At 40.5% G+C, this 22,274-nt stretch overlaps 1 protein-coding gene across 9 annotated transcripts in view; it reads left to right on the top strand.

Annotated features, from left to right (window-relative positions):
* The window catches only part of LOC126353879 (cyclic GMP-AMP synthase-like receptor), a 324,472-nt gene that overhangs the window by 243,273 nt on the left and 58,925 nt on the right, over positions 1 to 22,274 (top strand). For 7 of the 9 annotated variants that reach the window (XM_050003074.1, XM_050003079.1, XM_050003078.1 and 4 more), the window contains one exon: positions 10,687 to 10,767. The exons of the other annotated variants lie outside the window; for them this stretch is intronic. In XM_050003074.1, the coding sequence (XP_049859031.1) occupies positions 10,687 to 10,767 (81 nt within the window). The remainder of the gene's footprint in view (positions 1 to 10,686; positions 10,768 to 22,274) is intronic. 9 annotated transcript variants of the gene reach the window in all.

Below are 22,274 nucleotides of genomic sequence, written 5' to 3'. Positions count from 1 at the left end.
TTGAGCGTAGGTGGAAGAACATGGGGCCCAATCAAGACATCACAAAGAATGCCTACCCAAACGTTCACAGAAAGTCTGTATTGATGACATGATTGCACAATTGCATGCGGATTCTCGTCAGCCTACACATGCTGATTGTGAAAATTTACAATTTGATCACGTTGGAATGAAGCCTCATCCATAAAGAGAACATTTGCACTGAAATGAGGATTGACATTGTTGGATGAACCATTCGCAGAAGTGTACCCATGGAGGCCAATCAGCTGCTGATAGTGCCTGAACATGCCGTATGTGGTTCAGAAACAACTGGTTCTCTCGTAGCACTCTCCATACAGTGACGTGGTCAACATTACCTTGTACAGCACCAACTTCTCTAACGCTGACATTAGGGTTATCGTCAACTGCACAAAGAATTACCTCGTCCATTGCAGGTGTCCTTGTCATTCTAGATCTTCCCCAGTCGCAACCAAGCGGGAAAGCGCCGGCAGACAGGCACATGAACAAAACACACAAACACACACACAGAATTACTAGCTTTCGCAACCGATGGTTGCTTCTTCAGGAAGGAGAGGGAAAGACGAAAGGATGTGGGTTTTAAGGGAGAGGGTAAGGAGTCACTCCAATCCCGGGAGCGGAAAGACTTCCCTTAGGGGAAAAAAAGGACAGGTGTACACTCGCGCACACACACACACACACACACATACATATCCATCCGCACATACACAGACACAAGCAGACATATTTAAAGGCAAAGAGTAAGGGCAGAGATGTCAGTCGAGGCGGAAGCACAGAGGCAAAGAAGTTGTTGAAAGACAGGTGAGGTATGAGCGGCGGCAACTTGAAATTAGCGGAGGTTGAGGCCTGGCGGATATCGAGAAGAGAGGATATACTGAAGGGCGAGTTCCCATTTCCGGAGTTCGGATAGGTTGGTGTTGGTGGGAAGTATCCAGATAACTCGGACGGTGTAACACTGTGCCAAGATGTGCTGGCCGTGCATCAAGGCATGTTTAGCCACAGGGTGATCCTCATTACCAACAAACACTGTCTGCCTGTGTCCATTCATGCGAATGGACAGTTTGTTGCTGGTCATTCCCACATAGAAAGCGTCACAGTGCAGGCAGGTCAGTTGGTAAATCACGTGGGTGCTTTCACCCGTGGCTCTCCCTTTGATCGTGTACACCTTCCGGGTTACAGGACTGGAGTAGGTGGTGGTGGGAGGGTGCATAGGACAGGTTTTACACCGGGGGGCGGTTGCAAGGGTAGGAGCCAGAGGGTAGGGAAGGTGGTTTGGGGATTTCATAGGGATGAACCAAGAGGTTACGAAGGTTAGGTGGACGGCGGAAAGACACTCTTGGTGGAGTGGGGAGGATTTCATGAAGGATGGATCTCATTTCGGGGCAGGATTTTAGGAAGTCATATCCATGCTGGAGAGCCACATTCAAGGTCTGATCCAGTCCCGGGAAGTATTCTGTCACAAGTGGGGCACTTTTGGGGTTCTTCTGTGAGAGGTTCTGGGTTTGAGGGGATGAGGAAGTGGCTCTGGTTATCTGCTTCTGTACCAGGTTGGGAGGGTAGTTCCGGGATGCGAAAGCTGTTTTCAGGTTGTTGGTGTAATGGTCGAGGGATTCAGGACTGGAGCAGATTCGTTTGCCACAAAGGCCTAGGCTGTAGGGAAGGGACCGTTTGATATGGAATGGGTGGCAACTGTCATAATGGAGGTACTGTTGCTTGTTGGTGGGTTTGATGTGGACGGATGTGTGCAGCTGGCCATTGGACAGATGGAGGTCAACGTCTAGGAAAGTGGCATGGGATTTTGGGTAGGACCAGGTGAATCTGATGGAACCAAAGGAGTTGAGGTTGGAGAGGAAATTCTGGAGTTGTTCTTCACTGTGAGTCCAGATCATGAAGATGTCATCAATAAATCTGTACCAAACTTTGGGTTGGCAGGCTTGGGTAACCAAGAAGGCTTCCTCTAAGCGACCCATAAATAGGTTGGCATACGAGGGGGCCATCCTGGTACCCATGGCTGTTCCCTTTAATTGTTGGTATGTCTGGCCTTCAAAAGTGAAGAAGTTGTGGGTCAGGATGAAGCTGGCTAAGGTGACGAGGAAAGAGGTTTTAGGTAGGATGGCAGGTGATAGGCGTGAAAGGAAGTGCCCCATTGCAGCGAGGCCCTGGACGTGCGGGATATTCGTGTTTAGGGAAGTGGCATTAATGGTTACCAGGATGGTTTCCGGGGGTAACAGACTGGGTACGGATTCCAGGCGTTCGAGAAAGTGGTTGGTGTCTTTGATGAAGGATGGGAGACTGCATGTAATGGGTTGAAGGTATTGATCTACGTAGGCAGAGATACGTTCTGTGGGGGCTTGGTAACCAGCTACAATGGGGCGGCCAGGATGTTTGGGTTTGTGAATTTTATGAAGTAGGTAGAAGGTAGGAGTGCGAGGTGTCGGTGGGGTGAGGAGTTTGATGGAGTCAGGTGAAAGGTTTTGTAGGGCTATGCACGTGGGTGCATTCACACGTGGCTCTCCCTTAGATCGTCCACGTGTGAAAGCACCCACGTGATTTACCAACTGACCTGCCTGCACTGTGACGCTTTCTATGTGGGAATGACCAGCAACAAACTGTCCATTCGCATGAATGGACACAGGCAGACAGTGTTTGTTGGTAATGAGGATCACCCTGTGGCTAAACATGCCTTGATGCACGACCAGCACATCTTGGCACAGTGTTACACCGTCCGAGTTATCTGGATACTTCCCACCAACACCAACCTATCTGAACTCCGGAGATGGGAACTCGCCCTTCAGTATATCCTCTCTTCTCGATATCCGCCAGGTCTCAACCTCCGTTAATTTCAAGTTGCCGCTGCTCATACCTCACCTGTCTTTCAACAACTTCTTTGCCTCTGTGCTTCCGCCTCGACTGACATCTCTGCCCTTACTCTTTGCCTTTAAATATGTCTGCTTGTGTCTGTGTATGTGCGTATGGATATGTGTGTGTGTGTGTGTGTGTGTGTGTGCGAGTGTACACCTGTCCTTTTTTTCCCCTAAGGGAAGTCTTTCCGCTCCTGGGATTGGAATGACTCCTTACCCTCTCCCTTAAAACCCACATCCTTTCGTCTTTCCCTCTCCTTCCTGAAGAAGCAACCATCGGTTGCGAAAGCTAGTAATTCTGTGTGTGTGTTTGTGTGTTTTGTTCATGTGCCTGTCTGCTGGCGCTTTCCCGCTTGGTAAGTCTTGGAATCTTTGTTTTTAATATATTTTTCCCATGTGGAAGTTTCTTTCTATTTTATTTACATCATCATTAATTTGAACCCAACAATTACGTTTGTTATTGCCTCTGTTGCATTTCGAAATCTTCTCTATCGTCTTACTTTCTCTTTTCGTTTGTACAAGAAGTTTCACTTTGTATTCATCTTCCATTTTTCCGTAATCTACCATACATTTTATCCTGCCTAATTATACTCAATAATTCGTAATTTACTTCCAAACCATAACCTAAAATTTTCAACGCTTTCAACATAACCGCTGCTATAAAATCCATTGTTCCAAGTTTACAAACATTTCGTGTAAACTCGTGAATACTATTTCACAGCTTCAGTTCCTTTCACCCATTACACAACCATCTCAGTTTTTTCCAACAACTTTCGTTTTATTTCCATTGCCGTTTTTCCCACATAACCGATCATTTTTTAGCAGCTTCCCACAGGTTTACACGTTATTATTTCTTCATCAAACAATTGTTAGCCTCATTCTCATAACCTGCCAGTACATAACCAGTCCTTTGAATACATTTACACACATATTCTTCGAGATTTTATTCGAAAATTTTTTTCGAATTTTATTTTTTCGGAAATTATTTTTTCGAAACTTTTTTCGAAAATTTTTTTTCGAAATTTTCTTGAATTTCCCCCACCCTTTAACGTGATCTGGAGACAACATAACTACCCAACCTTTGCACCCATTGTTGTTCACCAACCTAAGTTCAGCACATGATCAACATAGCTCATCTCAAACCAACACTTTTTCGACTTTTTTCACACCTTTATCTCTCCCTATATAAATCTCTACTTACTTTCACTTTAACCTCATGTTGCCCTTTCCACCTACTAATACCATGTCAACCTCACAACATCCCTACAACGACCCCATTAAATTTTATTTACATTCCCTCCGCAAACATGCCTTCACCCTAGCCAGATTACGCTCCCATATTTTATTTACTCAGGCTTGTCTGACATTTGGCATTACTCCCAAAGGCCTCACACTTAAAGTTCCCATCTCTGGCTGCAATCCTTCTTTCCATCAGTCCTTATACCAGTTCCAAACAGCACAATCCATAGCCCTCACCCGCCTAATCCTTCACCTATACATCGACTCGGCCAATGAACACACCCATCAACTCCTATCCCAAATCAAAGTCCTCAATCTTTCCTCTCCCACATCCACACCGGCTGTACATAGCATCCTCCTACAGGCCAACCGCAAATTAGAACAACATGCCACCCTCCACCTCAAAAAACTATCCAATCTCCTGGTTTCCCACCTCTGGAAAGGTAACTCACTCACCCTCCACAACCTTTCCAACAAACCTCAACCTCCTCTCATTGCACACAGACCCAGTCACTCCCATCTACTCAATCTCCCACTTCCAGCTCCACTCCCCCCAACACCTCAAAATTCTAGTCAACACAATCTGGAACCACAACACCCCAATTCAGTAGTTAACCTTTCCTCCAAACCCCTCTCCCAATCCGAAACCTCTGTCCTATCCAAAGGCCTCACCTTCAGCCCCACTCCCAGGTTCAACCAAACTGCCCTTGTCAAAGATTTACTGTCCTACAATCGTAGTCACTGCTGAAAATATCACTTTGCCACGAAGAAAAACAATCCTGATCCCACTCCTAATGATCCAACTCCCCAAGACACTATTCAAATTGAACCCTGCCTGCAACAGTTCCGTCCTCCATCCCAGCGGGACCCACCTCCTCTTCCTCAAAATCACCCTCTCCAAACCTTCCAGGAGTTTCTCACTTCCAGCCTTGCCTCTCAATCATTCTTGAAAAACCTTAATCCTACTCCCAACATCACCACAGCCGAAGCCCAGGCTATTCGTGATCTGAAAGCTGACCGATCCATCATCATTCTTCCGGCTGACAAGGGTTCCACGACCGTGGTACTTGATCGTCGGGAGTATGTGGCTGAGGGACTGCGTCAGCTTTCAGACAACTCTACATACAAAGTTTGCCAAGGTAATCCCATTCCTGATGTCCAGTCGGAGCTTCAAGGAATCCTCAGAACCTTAGGCCCCCTACAAAACCTTTCACCTGACTCCATCAAACTCCTCACCCCACCGACACCTCGCACTCCTACCTTCTACCTACTTCCTAAAATTCACAAACCCAAACATCCTGGCCGCCCCATTGTAGCTGGTTACCAAGCCCCCACAGAACGTATCTCTGCCTACGTAGATCAACACCTTCAACCCATTACATGCAGTCTCCCATCCTTCATCAAAGACACCAACCACTTTCTCGAACGCCTGGAATCCGTACCCAGTCTGTTACCCCCGGAAACCACCCTTGTAACCATTGGTGCCACTTCCCTATACACGAATATCCCACACGTCCAGGGCCTCGCTGCAATGGAGCACTTCCTTTCACGCCTATCACCTGCCACCCTACCTAAAACCTCTTTCCTCGTCACCTTAGCCAGCTTCATCCTGACCCACAACTTCTTCACTTTTGAAGGCCAGACATACCAACAATTAAAGGGAACAGCCATGGGTACCAGGATGGCCCCCTCGTATGCCAACCTATTTATGGGTCGCTTAGAGGAAGCCTTCTTGGTTACCCAAGCCTGCCAACCCAAAGTTTGGTACAGATTTATTGATGACATCTTCATGATCTGGACTCACAGTGAAGAACAACTCCAGAATTTCCTCTCCAACCTCAACTCCTTTGGTTCCATCAGATTCACCTGGTCCTACCCAAAATCCCATGCCACTTTCCTAGACGTTGACCTCCATCTGTCCAATGGCCAGCTGCACACATCCGTCCACATCAAACCCACCAACAAGCAACAGTACCTCCATTATGACAGTTGCCACCCATTCCATATCAAACGGTCCCTTCCCTACAGCCTAGGCCTTTGTGGCAAACGAATCTGCTCCAGTCCTGAATCCCTCGACCATTACACCAACAACCTGAAAACAGCTTTCGCATCCCGGAACTACCCTCCCAACCTGGTACAGAAGCAGATAACCAGAGCCACTTCCTCATCCCCTCAAACCCAGAACCTCTCACAGAAGAACCCCAAAAGTGCCCCACTTGTGACAGAATACTTCCCGGGACTGGATCAGACCTTGAATGTGGCTCTCCAGCATGGATACGACTTCCTAAAATCCTGCCCCGAAATGAGATCCATCCTTCATGAAATCCGCCCCACTCCACCAAGAGTGTCTTTCCGCCGTCCACCTAACCTTCGTAACCTCTTGGTTCATCCCTATGAAATCCCCAAACCACCTTCCCTACCCTCTGGCTCCTACCCTTGCAACCGCCCCCCGGTGTAAAACCTGTCCTATGCACCCTCCCACCACCACCTACTCCAGTCCTGTAACCCGGAAGGTGTACACGATCAAAGGGAGAGCCACGGGTGAAAGCACCCACGTGATTTACCAACTGACCTGCCTGCACTGTGACGCTTTCTATGTGGGAATGACCAGCAACAAACTGTCCATTCGCATGAATGGACACAGGCAGACAGTGTTTGTTGGTAATGAGGATCACCCTGTGGCTAAACATGCCTTGATGCACGGCCAGCACATCTTGGCACAGTGTTACACCGTCCGAGTTATCTGGATACTTCCCACCAACACCAACCTATCCGAACTCCGGAAATGGGAACTCGCCCTTCAGTATATCCTCTCTTCTCGATATCCGCCAGGCCTCAACCTCTGCTAATTTCAAGTTGCCGCCGCTCATACCTCACCTGTCTTTCAACAACTTCTTTGCCTCTGTGCTTCCGCCTCGACTGACATCTCTGCCCTTACTCTTTGCCTTTAAATATGTCTGCTTGTGTCTGTGTATGTGCGGATGGATATGTGTGTGTGTGTGTGTGTGTGTGTGTGTGCGTGCGAGTGTACACCTGTCCTTTTTTTCCCCTAAGGGAAGTCTTTCCGCTCCTGGGATTGGAATGACTCCTTACCCTCTCCCTTAAAACCCACATCCTTTCATTTTTCCCTCTCCTTCCCTCTTTCCTGGCGAAGCAACTGCCAGTTGCGAAAGCTCGTAATTCTGTGTGTGTGTTTGTGTGTTTTGTTCATGTGCCTGTCTGCCGGCGCTTTCCCGCTTGGTAAGTCTTGGAATCTTTGTTTTTAATATATATATATATATATATATATATATATATATATATATATATATATATAAAATAATGTGACTTACCAAATAAAAGCGCTGGCAGGTTGATAGGCACACAAACATACACAAAAAATTCTAGCTTTCGTGACCAATGGTTGCTTCTTCAGGAAAGAGGGAAGGAGAGGGTAAGACGAAAGGATGTGGGTTTTAAGGGAGAGGGTAAGGAGGTGGTAATTCCGCCTCGACTGACATCTCTGCCCGAACACTTTGCCTTTACAAATGTCTGCTTGTGTCTGTGTACGTGCGGATGGATATGTGTGTGTGTGTGTGTGTGTGTGTGTGTGTGTGTGTGTGTGTGTGTTGTCGTGCGCGAGTATAAACCTATCCTTTTTTCCCCCTAAGGTAAGTCTTTCCGCTCCCGGGATTGGAATGACTCCTTACCCTCTCCCTTAAAACCCACATCCTTTCGTCGTTCCCTCTCCTTCCCTCTTTCCTGAAGAAGCATCCGTTAGTCACGAAAGCTAGAATGTTTGTGTTTGTGTTTGTTTGTGAAGTAAATATGTTCCTGGAAAATTATAAACACTATTCATGAAATTAATAAACATTGTTTTATTATGGAGACCACAATAGGCTTGTGTAACAAGATAGCCTTGCGTATGTACCACACTCATTAGCACAAGCTCACTGCTTTGCACAATGAAGATGAAATATTGGCAAAATTTAAATATTACAGATTCAGCAGTATATGAGACCCCTTGTATGAAGTTTCTACATCCAGCTGTGTAAGGAAATGAGGTGACAAAAGCACATGCTAAAATAACAGTTCAGACCTGGATGCTTTGCACTTACAAATTTCTCTCATTATGTTCACCTTGATGCAATTGCTGGCACTCTCTGCATGCTTTTACTTGTTACTGTCCTGAGGCAGTACACCTAAGGTAAAAAAAATATTTATTGTGTGAAGTAGTTAGCAAAACATCTTGCAGGAACCTCTTCATGGATCTAGTGATTTATTCAGTTATGTATCAATACACAATGCCCTAATGGTAGTTTTGTTTAATAATAAGAATAAATGTAGGATGAACTATGTGATTCACATCCCTAATGTTGCATCAGGAATAAAAATAATTTTCATACGAGCTATGCATCCCTATCAAAGATTCAGAATGGAGTTTTACAGGACCCACCAGTGAGACAAAAAGATATCAGGTGGTAGTAAGACACAGTAGCAAGTGGGAGGGCACATTCTGCCATTTAGTTGTCAGGAATCCAGTGGAAGCACAAAGTGCCTTTCAATGTCATTTTAATAATATTTTATTGTCAATTTAAGCCCACTAAGGATAGCTTATGACTAGTTCTTCTTCGATACTCCCTTCTGTCCCAATATCTCTGGAGCTCTGCTGATAATTTCTCCTTTCTCTCCTGTGAATGGGGCTTCTGACATTTAGGGACTCTAGGTGATGGGGTCAAAGACTCTACCATAGTACAAAATTTTGAATGATCTTCTACCTCAAGAACAGAGGTCCTAGTTGAAGCCAAGTCCTTTAGTACTTCATTAAGCCACAGGCTTCCAGTCTTGTAGCTTTTAAACAACTAGAAGATCTTCTTGGTAAGCCTATTGTTGTTCATTCATTGTAGGTGCCCATAGAACTTGAGCCTCATATGTTGCATACTCATGTTGACTGATTCTAACTGTTGATACAGTTCAGAATTAGACTTCAGTCAGTAGGTTCCATCTGGGAGCAATCTTGGGCCATGAATTTTTCAGAGAATACACCTTTCAGCTTTCTCCACAACATCCATCATGCCTTTTCTGTTCATCAGGAGGGTCTCTGCGGCATACAGAAACTCTGGCTTGTAATGACAGACCTTAGCATTCTTTGAAATGCACCTCTTGCTGTACAGATTGTGGGACAGATGGTATGCTGTGTTGAGTTTGTTACACCTTTATACGATGGAGGTGCTGTCTCTACCATTGGGGTGGACTATTCACCAAGAAAACGAAAGTGATTAACCCTCCCAATCATTCCATGTGTAGTCGTCAAATTGGTGTTACTGGAGTACCGTTTCTCAGAGCATTTGGTCTTGTCATATGAAATTTGTAACCCTGACATCACAGTAATGACAGCATCCTTAGAGTTGTTGGCTAAGATTGCAATGTCATCTGTGAAGCAAGGCACCTTATCTCAATTCTTCAGGTCGCAGCTCCAACGGTAACTGGTTTGATTCCTAGATTCCTCATCATACATTCCCAGATTTTGATGACTTTATCAAGCACCAGATTAAACAGAATGGGTGATAGACCAACACCCTGTCATACTCCCATTTTGATATTGAAACTCTGACATAGTTCTCCTTTGAACTTCACCTTAGAGATTGTATCCTTGAGAGTCTGTTTGATGAAGGTGTGTGTGTTGTAATCCACACCTTGTTCTTGCAGTACTAAAAATAGTATTTGACAGTCAAGGAATCATAAGCTTTTGCAAAGTCAATGAAAACCATGGTGATGTTCATACTCCTTTTTTGTTTTAGTTGAAAAATAGTTTTCAGATTGAAGATCTGCTCTGTACAGGACCTTCCATGTCAAAATCCTCCTTGATATTAACCAATTGTTTGATCACATTGACTTTCTACATTGTCCAGTTAAATCTAGGAGTGCACTTTGTATCCTATTGGCAGCAGAGAGATCCCCCAGTAGTTGCTGATGTCACTGCAATCACCTTTCTTATGTAAAAGGTGAATGACAGTTGATTTCCAGTCATCAGGGATCCTGCCAGTCTCCCAAAAGTTGACCAAGATCTGGTGTAGGGCCTCTGTGATCGTATTTTCACCCGCTTTCAGAGTTTGTCATTTTAATATACAGTGTAATCAGTGATTCAAATATTGATAAGAAAACATGAACAGAGTGGACTGACCTGTTATTATCCTATAAACATTATTCTGAGTCATGCGGACTGATAATGTGTTGCCTTCAATAAAAAACTTTCACCAGGTGAGTTGTGCAGATTTACTTTCCTTTGTATTGCACTGCTAATGGCTATCTTTTTATTTTTTATATAAATGTAATAAGCTACCAAAAATTAATACTTCAAAAGTCAATTAGATTTTGCAATCTTCCTCTTTCATTAGTGGGCACTGTCTATTCTGGTGCAAATCTCTGTAGCAGGTTGCTTGTACACAGCAGCAGGAAATTGAAACTCTGCAGAAATTCAAAAATAAAGTGAAGGAGTGCATTATTAGCCACTTTTGTGATTTATCACAACATTTTAATGAAGGGACATAAATTTCTGTCAAATGTTTGTTTTCTAAAATTCTTGTTGCAGAACTGAGGATCAGAATCATGAGCCACTTCCTGATACCCAGCAAAGCAGTAATGGAGGATGTTTTGACACTTGGAATCAAGGGTGAGCTAGCACTTAATGTACTCATTCAAATGCTAATGAAGTAGCAAACATTATTAGAGTGAGAATTAGGATGCTGCTCTCTGCAACATGATATTTAAACTGTGAGTTAAATGAAGGCTCATAAGCAAGATGACAGGTTCTTTCCAGACAGTGAAAGGTTAAACATGTTACATCAAAAGTGAACTAGTTTTTTATCTTCTATAGTTGCCTGCTCACTGGACTCAAAACTTTTTCCCTCCAAAGTTCCTTTCTATATAGGATTACGATGTAGACAGAGAATAACAAAGAGTTGAATGTTCCAACAATTTGTTCTTTAAATCCTCCAGTTTTCCCTTAGCTAAGCTCTTTCATTGTTTCAGTGGAGGATGAATATTTCTTTTGCAACCCTTGTTTCTTCTCACATGTTTCTCATCCTGTTAGTCCCACGGGCATATGTAACATACACCAGTTACTCCAGGTTAATCAAAGATAATGATCCTTGAGGTATTCCAGAAATCAATGGTTATAAGCTTTCACGTACATGAGACTGACTTCAAATTTTTGGTGATGGATCATTGGCTTACATTCTACAGAATTATTTATTACTTCATTTAGGGGGTCAAATAACGGTCCCACATTCAATCCACATTTACATATTTGTGCTAGATTGTTTGGTTCCATTTTGTGCACATTTTCAGTGTTTCCATTTAGGGCTGCAGTTTTGTGTTAACCTCTTCACAAATCTCTTCAACAGAAGTACAGTCTTATTACATTCACTTACTCATTTTCACTTCACAGAAAAACATAACAATTATGATCCACAGAACAAGCAAATGTATATATCTAACTGTTTACAGTTATATGCTTTATTCTTATACAACTTCCTGTCCTTTTCATTTAAATTTTCTCCAAAATTGAAAATTTTAGCATTACTTTAAACTGTTTTAAACAAGCACAGGGGAATCATATGACTGCTTACTGTCTTTTTATTTGGCCAATACTCTAGTGCAAAAATACATGTATTGCTCTTCATGATTTGAGTTATGTATCAGTGTTAACAGCAGCTAGATATCTATTGAATTATATGTGAATATATAGAAGCTTGCACAGCATAGGCTAGCATGGAGAGCTGCATCAAACCAGTCTCAGGACTGAAGACCACAACAACAATAACAACAACAACATATGTGAATAACAAAAATGTTGAATGAAAAGCACGATTTTACTTTTGTTCTACAGTATTAGTGTACTACAGTATTGTAGTACTATGGTACTACTATAGGACAAAAGTAAATTGGTCCTTTTTGTTTATTATAATGTGGTTCTACCAAGAACTGATGGAAGATTCTGTTAACATGACAAAAGTAGTGAAGTTGAGGAAGTAGGTAAAAAGAATTTAGAAATACCATAATAATTATTTTGTAGATATACACAATGCCATTTAAGCAACGTTCAGTAATTTAATTCTTGACAGAGATTCATCAGAGAATGAAAGCAGTTTATGGTGATTGTGTTGATGTGAGTACTGTGTGTCATTGGGTGAGTAAGTTAAAATATGTTGAGGTGGGAACATCTGGCGTGCATGACAAACAAAGAGCTGGATGTCCTGTGACAGCAACCATCGAGTTTCAGAAGCAACATGTTGACAGATTGATTCAGGATGATCATTGTATCACTCAGAGAGAAATTGCAAGCACAATCAGCATTTCACAAGAACGTGAGGGCCACATTATTGCTTTGCTTGGTTATCGGAAGATATGTGCTTGATAGGTACCCAGGATGCTGACTCCTGAATTGAAAGTGCACAGACTTGAAATTTGCCAGGAACTCCTCTCGCTATAGGATAATGAAGGTGACACCTTTCTCCATTCAGTTGTAACAGGAGATGAAATGTGGGTACACCATTATGACCCAGAAAACATCAGTCTATGGAATATCAGATGAAATGTCAGTCTATGGAATATCAACACAAAGACTTGCACCAGAAAACGAAATTCAATACGCAACCCTCAGCTGGAAAAATCATGGCCACAGTGTTGTGGGATGCAGATGGTGTTATCCATGTTGATTTTCTTGATTGTGGAATAATAATAAACACTGCAAACTCTGAAATGACAGATAACAAGGGTCCAGAAGGAAAAGGAAGTTGTTTTCCTGCAACATGACTATCCCGCCAAACCACACACTTCACGTGCCACCACAACAGACCTTCAGAGACTGAATCTCACCACCATATGGCATCATAGTTCAGATTTAGCACTGTCTGACTTCTGTCTGTTCCCTATAATGAAAGACAATCTGCAGGGTCATCATTATGTTTCTGATAAAGACATTAAGAGAACTGTGAGACTCTGGTTGCTGAAACAGAGTGTCAACTTCTTCTGTGAGAGCTTCAGAAAACACGTTCATCATTGGCAGAAATGTATGGAATTGGCTGGTGATTATGTGGAAAAGTGAATATTGGTAATTGAAGATCACATTCTAAGGATTATTTCTACATTTGATTTATTAATTCCCATACAAACCCAATTAACTAAGGTGGAGGCATTACTTTTCATTCAACCCTCATACTAATAAACAGAACTGAAGTTTTTGTTCATAGTAAAATTATCACATAAAATGGAGATATTTTCCATGAAATTCACATCAAAACTATTTTTGGTGTATGCTTATGCACAGCCTATAGTACTTGGTAAAATACAACATTCACGCTTGCCTAATTCTAATGAAGGCCTGTTTGGCCAAAAGCTTTGTTTGACAGTCTTCTTGTTGTGCCTATCTACAGCTCAGCATCTCCTTTTCATAATACTGTCAGGTTTGAATTAGCTTTCAGTGCCTAATATTATGTGAGCTTCAGTGTTTTTTGGAATGCTTCAAACTCTGACACTTGGCTCCAAATGCTTTGGCATTTAACCACCAGGGTTTTGATACTCTGATCCATATAAGGCATTTCTTTGGGATTTACTCTGATATTTTGGGTTTCCCATAGCTATCATTATCTGGACTGAATGGAGAGTTACCTAATCTAAAAAGCTCTTTTGTGCATCCCACACAGAGTCAGCTACCTGGGTAGGAGCCTCTGACATGTAGCGCACACCTGATCCATTAATAGGGTCCCACAGTTCTCAACCTTATGTGCAAATTGAGGAAGTCGCAGCCTAGCTTGTCATAGAACCTTCAAAATCTCTGGTCCATTTCTTCCACTCAACTAAGAACCAAGGAGCGATGATCTGCTCTGGGGACAATGCTGCAGGTTGTGAGCTTCACTGAAACTCCATGACAGGGGTGTTATTCTCAACCCTCTCTGCTAGTCATTGGAATGATCCAAGTATGATCTCAAAGTTCAGTCAAAATTCATCACTTGTTCCAACTTGCACCACAGTCTGTAGTTGGTTGCACCAAGTGCCCTAAATGGTTGTCAGAATAGCCTCTTCAGCATGCCTCCAAGCATACACACTGAGTATACCTGGTATTTCTTCCCATCCCTTGTTGCAGTTTCCTTAAGGGGTACCACTATTCATTGGAACTGACAGTGACTAATAGATCCATACACTTTTGGGTTTGCCTCCTCTTGAAATGGGGCACAACTTATTTCCCCAAAACAGGTGAAGTGAGCCCTACTGACTCATTTCCAGTCTCAGTGAAAGACAGCACCTTGAGCTTGTTTGTTAGAGGGTTTGGTACAGCAGTCTGAGTCCTCCTTGGTTCCTGTCTACCCTATACAGGATACCTAGATCCAACATTGTCATTCCATGCACCATCAGGTGGATGCGTAATGATGGGTCTTGTATTTCCTGCAGGAGAGACAGTGTCCACAGGAGAGGATAGTACCTTGAGTATCTTTGGTGCCTCTGGTCCACAACTCTTGGTAACCCTCCAAAAACATCCATTCACAGGAGCTTCCAATCAGCTGACTGTGGTCAGGGCTATTTCCAATTGCTTGTAAATAGTAACCAATTCATCCCCCGCCTGAGAACAGTAAACACAATGTGTGTGCATTATGCCAGGTGCAATATTTTACAGAATGGTGAACAATGTATTCCTGGTGCAGTATTTTACTGAATAGCACATAAATAACTTTATACTAAGCTTGCTGTTTCTTTTTTAATTTATGAGTTTTATATGCTATGAATACTATCTACTATCTTTTGGAATTTAAGTAATTTATAGCCAAAAATGAGGTATCTGTTATGACAACAGAAAACTTGGTACAAGTTTTACCAGTTCTCTGAAGCATTTCTTGGGACGTGATTACTAAGAAAATTCAGCAGTAGAAATATTGTACAATAAATGTATAAAATATACACTCCTTTTATAAGAGAGAACTTATATGACACAATGTGTTACTTAATGTTACATCTTCAAAGTAACTGTAAATCATAAACACCAATTTACCATGAAAATCTTTGCAAACATCCAAAACTTCTCAAACTTCACATAAATATATGATGAAATTTGGGTACTGTTAGTTGTGAGCAGGGACAGAGTGGCCAAGATTTATGAAAAGTACAGTTATTATTGATTGGCAACATTGTGAAAACGATAGACTGCTATTCATCATATAGTGGAGATGTTGGCTCACAGATAAGCATATCAAAAAGACTGTAAACAAGTAACCCTTTGACCAAGAAGACCTTCATTGGAATTAGACAACACACACACACTCATGCAAATGCAACTCACACACACATGACCACAGTCTCTGGCTGCCTCAATTGAATCTGGCAGCTTCACTTGAATCTGGCATTGGCAGACAGACTCTGTGGTTGTGTGTGTGTGTGTGAATTGCATTTGCACGAGGGTGTGTATGTTGTCCAATTCTGATGAAGGCCTTTTCGACTGAAAGTTATGACTGCCTGAACTTAGTCTGGTCTTGGCAGCCAGGGACTGTGGTCACTTGTGTGTGAGTTGTGCTTACGTGTGTGTGTGTGTGTGTGTGTGTGTGTGTGTGTGTGTGTGTGTGTGTGTTGTCTAATTCAGATGAAGGCCTTTATGGCTAAAAGCTTTCATGTTTGAGAGTCTTTTTGTCACACCTACCTGCAGCTCAATATCTCCACTATATGATGAATAGCAATCTATCCTTTTCATAATATTTTCATTATTCTGTATGAGATTTTCATTTATTTGTTGGAGAATTTTGATCTACTATGTGCCTTACCATTCTTCATTAGTACATCAGATGTAGAACTTTTCAATTATAAGAGAAAAGGAAGGAAGAAATATTGTTTAAATTTCATTTAACAACATTGCTTTTCAGTTTATAAATGAAAAACTTAAATTACTAACGCTAAAAACCTATATTGCTTGAATTTTAAATTTTAAATAATTTAAATTTTAATTTACAAATGCTTTGAATTAAAATTCAAGAACTCATTTACCAAGTAAAACCAGTGATTAATTAGAAGTAATTCTAGTTCACTTTAAAAAGAGACTTCACTTTTTTTGTTATTTTATATAGCTACCTATACTACTGAAAAATTTAACTTTTCAGTGGAGCGAACAATTGTGGAGCAATCATCCCTGCATAGTTTTCACATAACATAGAGAATTGTATTCAAGTAGCATACTTAAGAACAGTGCTTAGGGAGAGAACAGTGCTTAGAGAGGTAGAAAGAATTGAAAATTCATACTGCACATTGTGAAAAGTATTCAAATGCTTAAAGGTTCTGAATCTGAAATGTCTCTCCAGATCAAGTACTGTGATGCCAACAGATACTCAATGCAGCAACACAGCAATATCTATTCTGTGTATGAAGTAACTACACAGCATACATAGTGTCCACTAATAAAAATTATGCTGATTCATCTCTTTATAATGTGATAAAATTATTCCAATTTAATGAAAAGATTTTGTATTTTAAAATACCAATTTCTGTCTTTGAAGTTTGCCTGAGAACAATTAATATTATGCAATACAAATTTATTCATTTGCATCACAAGCATGTTACATGAAGCACTGCATTTTCCTTGTGAATATTTTGTGAGTGAGTTACTGTGAAGGTGCAGTTACACTTTGAAAGATGACTTGTGGTGGTGGTGGTGGTGACAAGGCAATATCAGTTGCAGGCTAGTGTGCAACCTGTTAGATGGTTCACCTGCACAAGGGTTTGTTTGTACACCATTGCTTTGAGCCATATACTAATTCAACAAATAATGTCAGTCTATGAACAGTCAAAGAATAATTTAAAGCATCTTTCACTATGAAAACATCAAGTGAACTGGGAATGGTCTATTTGTCCATTGATGTATCCTGACACAGGGTCAGTCTCAAGTTCACTTTAATTTCAGTCAATTGGAGGCCATACCAGGGCTAATATTCACAATTAATAATTTATGTTTTGTAAAGCAGTGCAAGCAAAAAATTCCTACATGTACAGTGTTTCACTTTTGCAAGGGCATGCTAATGTTGACTAATTCCACAAAATAATTGGATTCACACAGTCTAATATGAAAATCAACATTTGTTGGCTGACTCAACAAATAAACTCATCTTTACAATTGTAAGCTGTTGCATCAAGACTGAACAAATCCAACACCAGTGGCTCACAGGCCGTACAGTTCTTACCCTCACCACCAATACTGACAAAAAAACTGTGAACATGCACTGCTTTCTCCTGCTGCAACTTGGTCATATGACCACTACTTGAGTCATATCAGTGTTTAACTCCTAGACAACTGAAATTATTCACAATTTTAAATATATTTATATTAAACACATAATACAGATCTCTGTGCTACTTTTGCATTTCATTATTGTACAGATTAACAGATTGATTCTACACTCAGCTGAAACTGTCTTTTACATAGTACCTTTCACACTATGAATCAGAACTACAGGAAAAATCAAATTTGCAGTTTAATTCTTTATGCTTGAAGGTTGCCACTGAAGGTAAATGAAAGTATTGTACAACATTATTTTACTAGGATATATTAACAAAATGTATAAGCAATGAAGAAAATTATACAACTACTTATGCACAAACTAATCTATGAGTGTGATTGTGGCAGAGCTTTGGCACAACCTTTCTACTATGATATTTTTTGTCTAGTGAAAAGTATATACTCACAAGCATTTTTTTTTAAAGAGAAACATATCTAGGCTTTAGTAACATAACTAATATGGTTGATGGAAGCTTTATTGGAATTTTCACTTAATTTTTGTATTTTTTTTTGTGTTCTTTAGTGAATATGTAATTTAGGAGTAGACACACTCAGAATTTTGTCCTAACAGCATGTTATCTGCTAACACTTAGCTATATGGTGTATTTAATGATGCAGGATTTCCTGGAAGCAGTTGCACACCAAGCTGTGGCTCAGTCATAGCAATCTCACCACCTATACATCACTCAGACTGGCCTTCACATTTCATGACTGATATTTGTATGTAAACACACAGCCTGTAGCTTTGAATCATATTAGTCTGCTGCATGTGATTCAAAGAAGCACCAGACAACAAGCTGAATGTGTCTGTCATTAGTTAAAATTACCTAATTTCTAGTTGAGCCAAAATATGTGTATGGAATTTTTGAGACAAAAGAGAAAAAAATGATCTCCCCAAGGATTAACCCTCCAGTGGGTGCACCTGTGTGTAAAGTGCACCAGTCACGAATAACATTGTTTTGTACCACTCCAATGTTGTTTTACAACTGTGAACCCATACCTATTCATTCATTACTGCAGCATCTAACAGAGAATAAGTTGTGTAAGTGAGCAGTAGCACTCTAAAGCAAACAGAAAACTAGGTTAAACAACGTTTACTATCCATTCAAGAAAATTACCCAGTTTTTGACCTGGCAGCACAGCCCACAATGAGGCAGTTATCTATGAATAAATCAGTAGTCAAATAAGTGGATGTCAGGGATCTTATGCAACTGCACTGTTTAATGCTTCGAGTGGGTCATCAGCATGGGTGACAACTGTGTGTGACACAAAATGATACAGTGAAAGGTTTATGTTATTATTGATTAACTGAACAGTGGTTCGGTTTATATAATGTTTTTATTTTATCATTGTTTAATTAAACTAAGATTAAACTGTAATTTTGTTTATATATGTTTACCATGGTAACATAAAGACAGCTATTCCTTATATGTGTACAAAGTGCGCCATGCGCCTTCTTGTGCTATTCCCACTCAAGAGTTGAATACACTCCTATAAACTACATCTAAATGAACTCATTCATTTATGTCAGTTATAGTTACTAGTTCATTTGTCATTTATGAGCAACTCTCATATTACAACAACACTATTTTCACTGGAACTCTGTTTTGGGAATGATCCCTGCAAGTCAAGATGGTCAGTTCTTGCATCAGTTCACTATGGATTGCTCTCCATTCATTCTTGCTTACAGCCAGCAGTATTGTGTATTTATTGCCAGCCAGCTCATCTTATCAGACAACAAATTTCCAAAATCAATGTTTGCTCAGGTAAATTGACCCCATCCCATTTGAGGAAACCCAACAATCCTACCCCCAAGCTCTAGTTTTAACTCCAGGTGTCATACACATATTAACAAATTTAATAAAACCCTAAAATTAATTTTTAAATGACTATTTTCTTAAACAAATGATCTACATATTGCTTTCTTACTTCTATATTTACTTTCCTAACTTCTTTAAACAGAAATATGGACATTACACAAATTCCCGCACAGACAAGATTTCTGACATCTTCATATCGTCTGTGAATATTTTTTATCAACCAACATACACACATACTAACTTTACACAGTGACACCACCAAATAATTAGAACTGTACAAACATGTCATATTAGTATACACTTTATATATCAGATTACCTGCAATAATTTCTCTCAGCATGATTATAACTGTTATAGTCTTTAAGCCAAACTGTATCTTTGATATTGAGGATACTAAACTCTAGGGTCTATGCACACATGGTTCATGGTATAACTGAAGCAGTTTTTTAATATCTCCATCAAAAATACCTGATTTTTCTTTGGTTTTGACTACTGTAATACTTTATCTCCTAGTCTGAATTTTGTTTCTTTGCATATTCTATCATGCCCTCTCTTTCTTTCTAATTCCCTTCTAGTCATTCACTCTTATGCTAACATTTCTCTTTCTCAATTCATCAGGTTTAGTTTTGGTGGAAAATATATTTTTTCATCAATCAGATTATCTGGCCTTTCACCCTTCACCTGTAGCACAACTCTGTACTGTATTCAATAAATCCTCAAATGCTGATACATATCCTTCTCTTGCACTGTGCTTTTTGCTGCAGCATGTTCTGCAGAACTTGCCAAGTGCTCACATGTACCTTCAGCAGGATTGTTAGCTGGGTGGTACACTGATTTCCATATATAATTTATCCCTGATCTTTCAATAAACAGGTCCCATATATGTAAAACAAACTGCTCAGTTATAATCTCTGTCTCATTTATTAATAATGCTCTTAACTGGGCCTTTCTCAAAAGCTATAATTTGACAAATTTTGAGAAAACATCAACTACCTTAGTTAACTGTAATCATCAGTTGAGACTTTAACCATCCAACAATTAATTTGAAAATGACAATTTTGTTAGTGGTGGACACAATAAAACATTCTGTGAAACTTTACTAAATTCCTCCTCTGAAAACTATCTAGAACAGATAATTAGGAATTGCACTCATGATGCAAACATATTGGATCTAATGGCAAAAAATATACCTGATCTCTTAGAGGATGTCCACTTCAAAACTCCAGAGGTTACTGCATAATAGGTGTGAAACAAAGCATGGAGAGATGCTGAATTAAACGTGTTTGGCTGTCAAGGTACCAATGTGTGATGCATGGCTACCATAGCAGGATATTGTCAGATGATATTTCATGAAACTCAGAGAAACTCTGATCATATGTAATGGCTGCTAGTGACATCAAAGTTCGTGTCCAGTATGTAGCAAGTGAGAGACGAACTGAAACTGAGGTTAGCAAAGCAAAAGCTGAGATGCTTAACTCCATTTTCAAATGTTCCTTTACAAAGGAAATCCCAGGAGAATTGCCCCAATTTAATCCTCAAACCACTGAAAAGATGAATAAAATAAGTATTAGTGTCAGTTGTACTGATAAACAACTGAAATCGTTAAAGCTGAACGAAGCTGTAGGGCCCAATGGAATCCCCATCAGATTCTATACTGAATTTGTGGCTGAGTTACCTCCTTCTAACTATAATCTATTGTAGATCTCTCAAACAAAAAGCATGTCCAGTTCTTGGAGAAAGGCACAGACCACATCCATATACAAGAATGGTAGTAGAAGTGATCTACAAGGAATTGTGCCCCAGAGGTTTGTCTCGGGACCCTTGTTGTTCATGTTGTGTGTTAATGACCTTGCAGACAATGGTAAAAACATGCTTTTTGGATATGATGCACCACTTATCTCTAATGAAGTACTGTGTGAAAGAAGCTTCATGAATATTCAGCCAGATCTTGATAACATTTCAAAAACGATGCAGAGATTAGCAGCTTGCTTTAAATATTCAGAAATGTAAAATTTTGCACTCCACAAAACAAAAAATGTAGTATCCTTGTAGTAGGGGTATGAAATGGACTGGGGAGTGCAATCAGTCTATAAAGGAGATTGCTTACAAATCATTCATGTCACCGGTTCTAGAATATTGGTCAAGTGTGCGGGTCCCATACCAGGTGGGACTAAAAGAGGATATTGAATGTATACAGAGAAGGGCAGCATGAATGATCACAGGTTTGTTTAATCAATGGGAGAGTGTCACAGAGGTACTGAAGGAAATGAACTGGAAGACCCTGGAAGACAGATGTAAACTATGCCAAGAAAGTCTGTTAACAAAGTTTCAGGAACCAGCTTTAAATTATTACTTTAGCCATATACTACAACTCCCTATATACAGTTCACATAGGGATCATGAAGATAAGATCAGAATAGTTTCTGCACAATCCATACATGAGTGGAACAGGAAAAAACCCTAATAACTGGTACAGTGGGACATAACCTCTGCCCTTCACTTCAGGGTGGTTTGCAGTGTATAGAGGTAGATGTGCTACTAAAATGTATTTAAGTTCCCCAAGACCTGCTAGTAATGATCCATAAGAGACTGATCACTGTTAGATCACCTGATTTGCTTGGTATATGTTTTGCATTTCTCCTTGTACTGCTACCATGCTACATTTTACCTTGTGACACTTATCACATGATGCCAGCTGTTTTCCAACTCTCCTTGTGTGTGAGTGCATGCATGCACACACATAGGTGTGTGTGTGTGTGTGTGTGTGTGTGTGTGTGTGTGTGTGTGTGTGTGTGTGTGTGTGTGTGTATGTATGTGTATGTGTATGTGTGTGTTCCACATCTCCTTCTGAAGTGATTTTAACCAAACTCGGTAAACATCTATATTACTGTCAGATGACATTTGCTGTGAGGATAAGAACCACATACCTATCAAAAGGGTTGTGGTGGGAATGAAAAATATGTGTAGCCTGTGACAAGTAGCTTCTCACACTTCATTCATGCAGTATTAGGGAATGACAGCACTTAGCTACTTGCAACAAGCTTTACT

The sequence above is a fragment of the Schistocerca gregaria genome, chromosome 3, assembly GCF_023897955.1.
Source record: "Schistocerca gregaria isolate iqSchGreg1 chromosome 3, iqSchGreg1.2, whole genome shotgun sequence".
NCBI lineage: Eukaryota > Metazoa > Arthropoda > Insecta > Orthoptera > Acrididae > Schistocerca > Schistocerca gregaria.
Note: the sequence above shows the minus strand (reverse complement) of the source record. Positions and strands in the feature narration are given on the sequence as shown.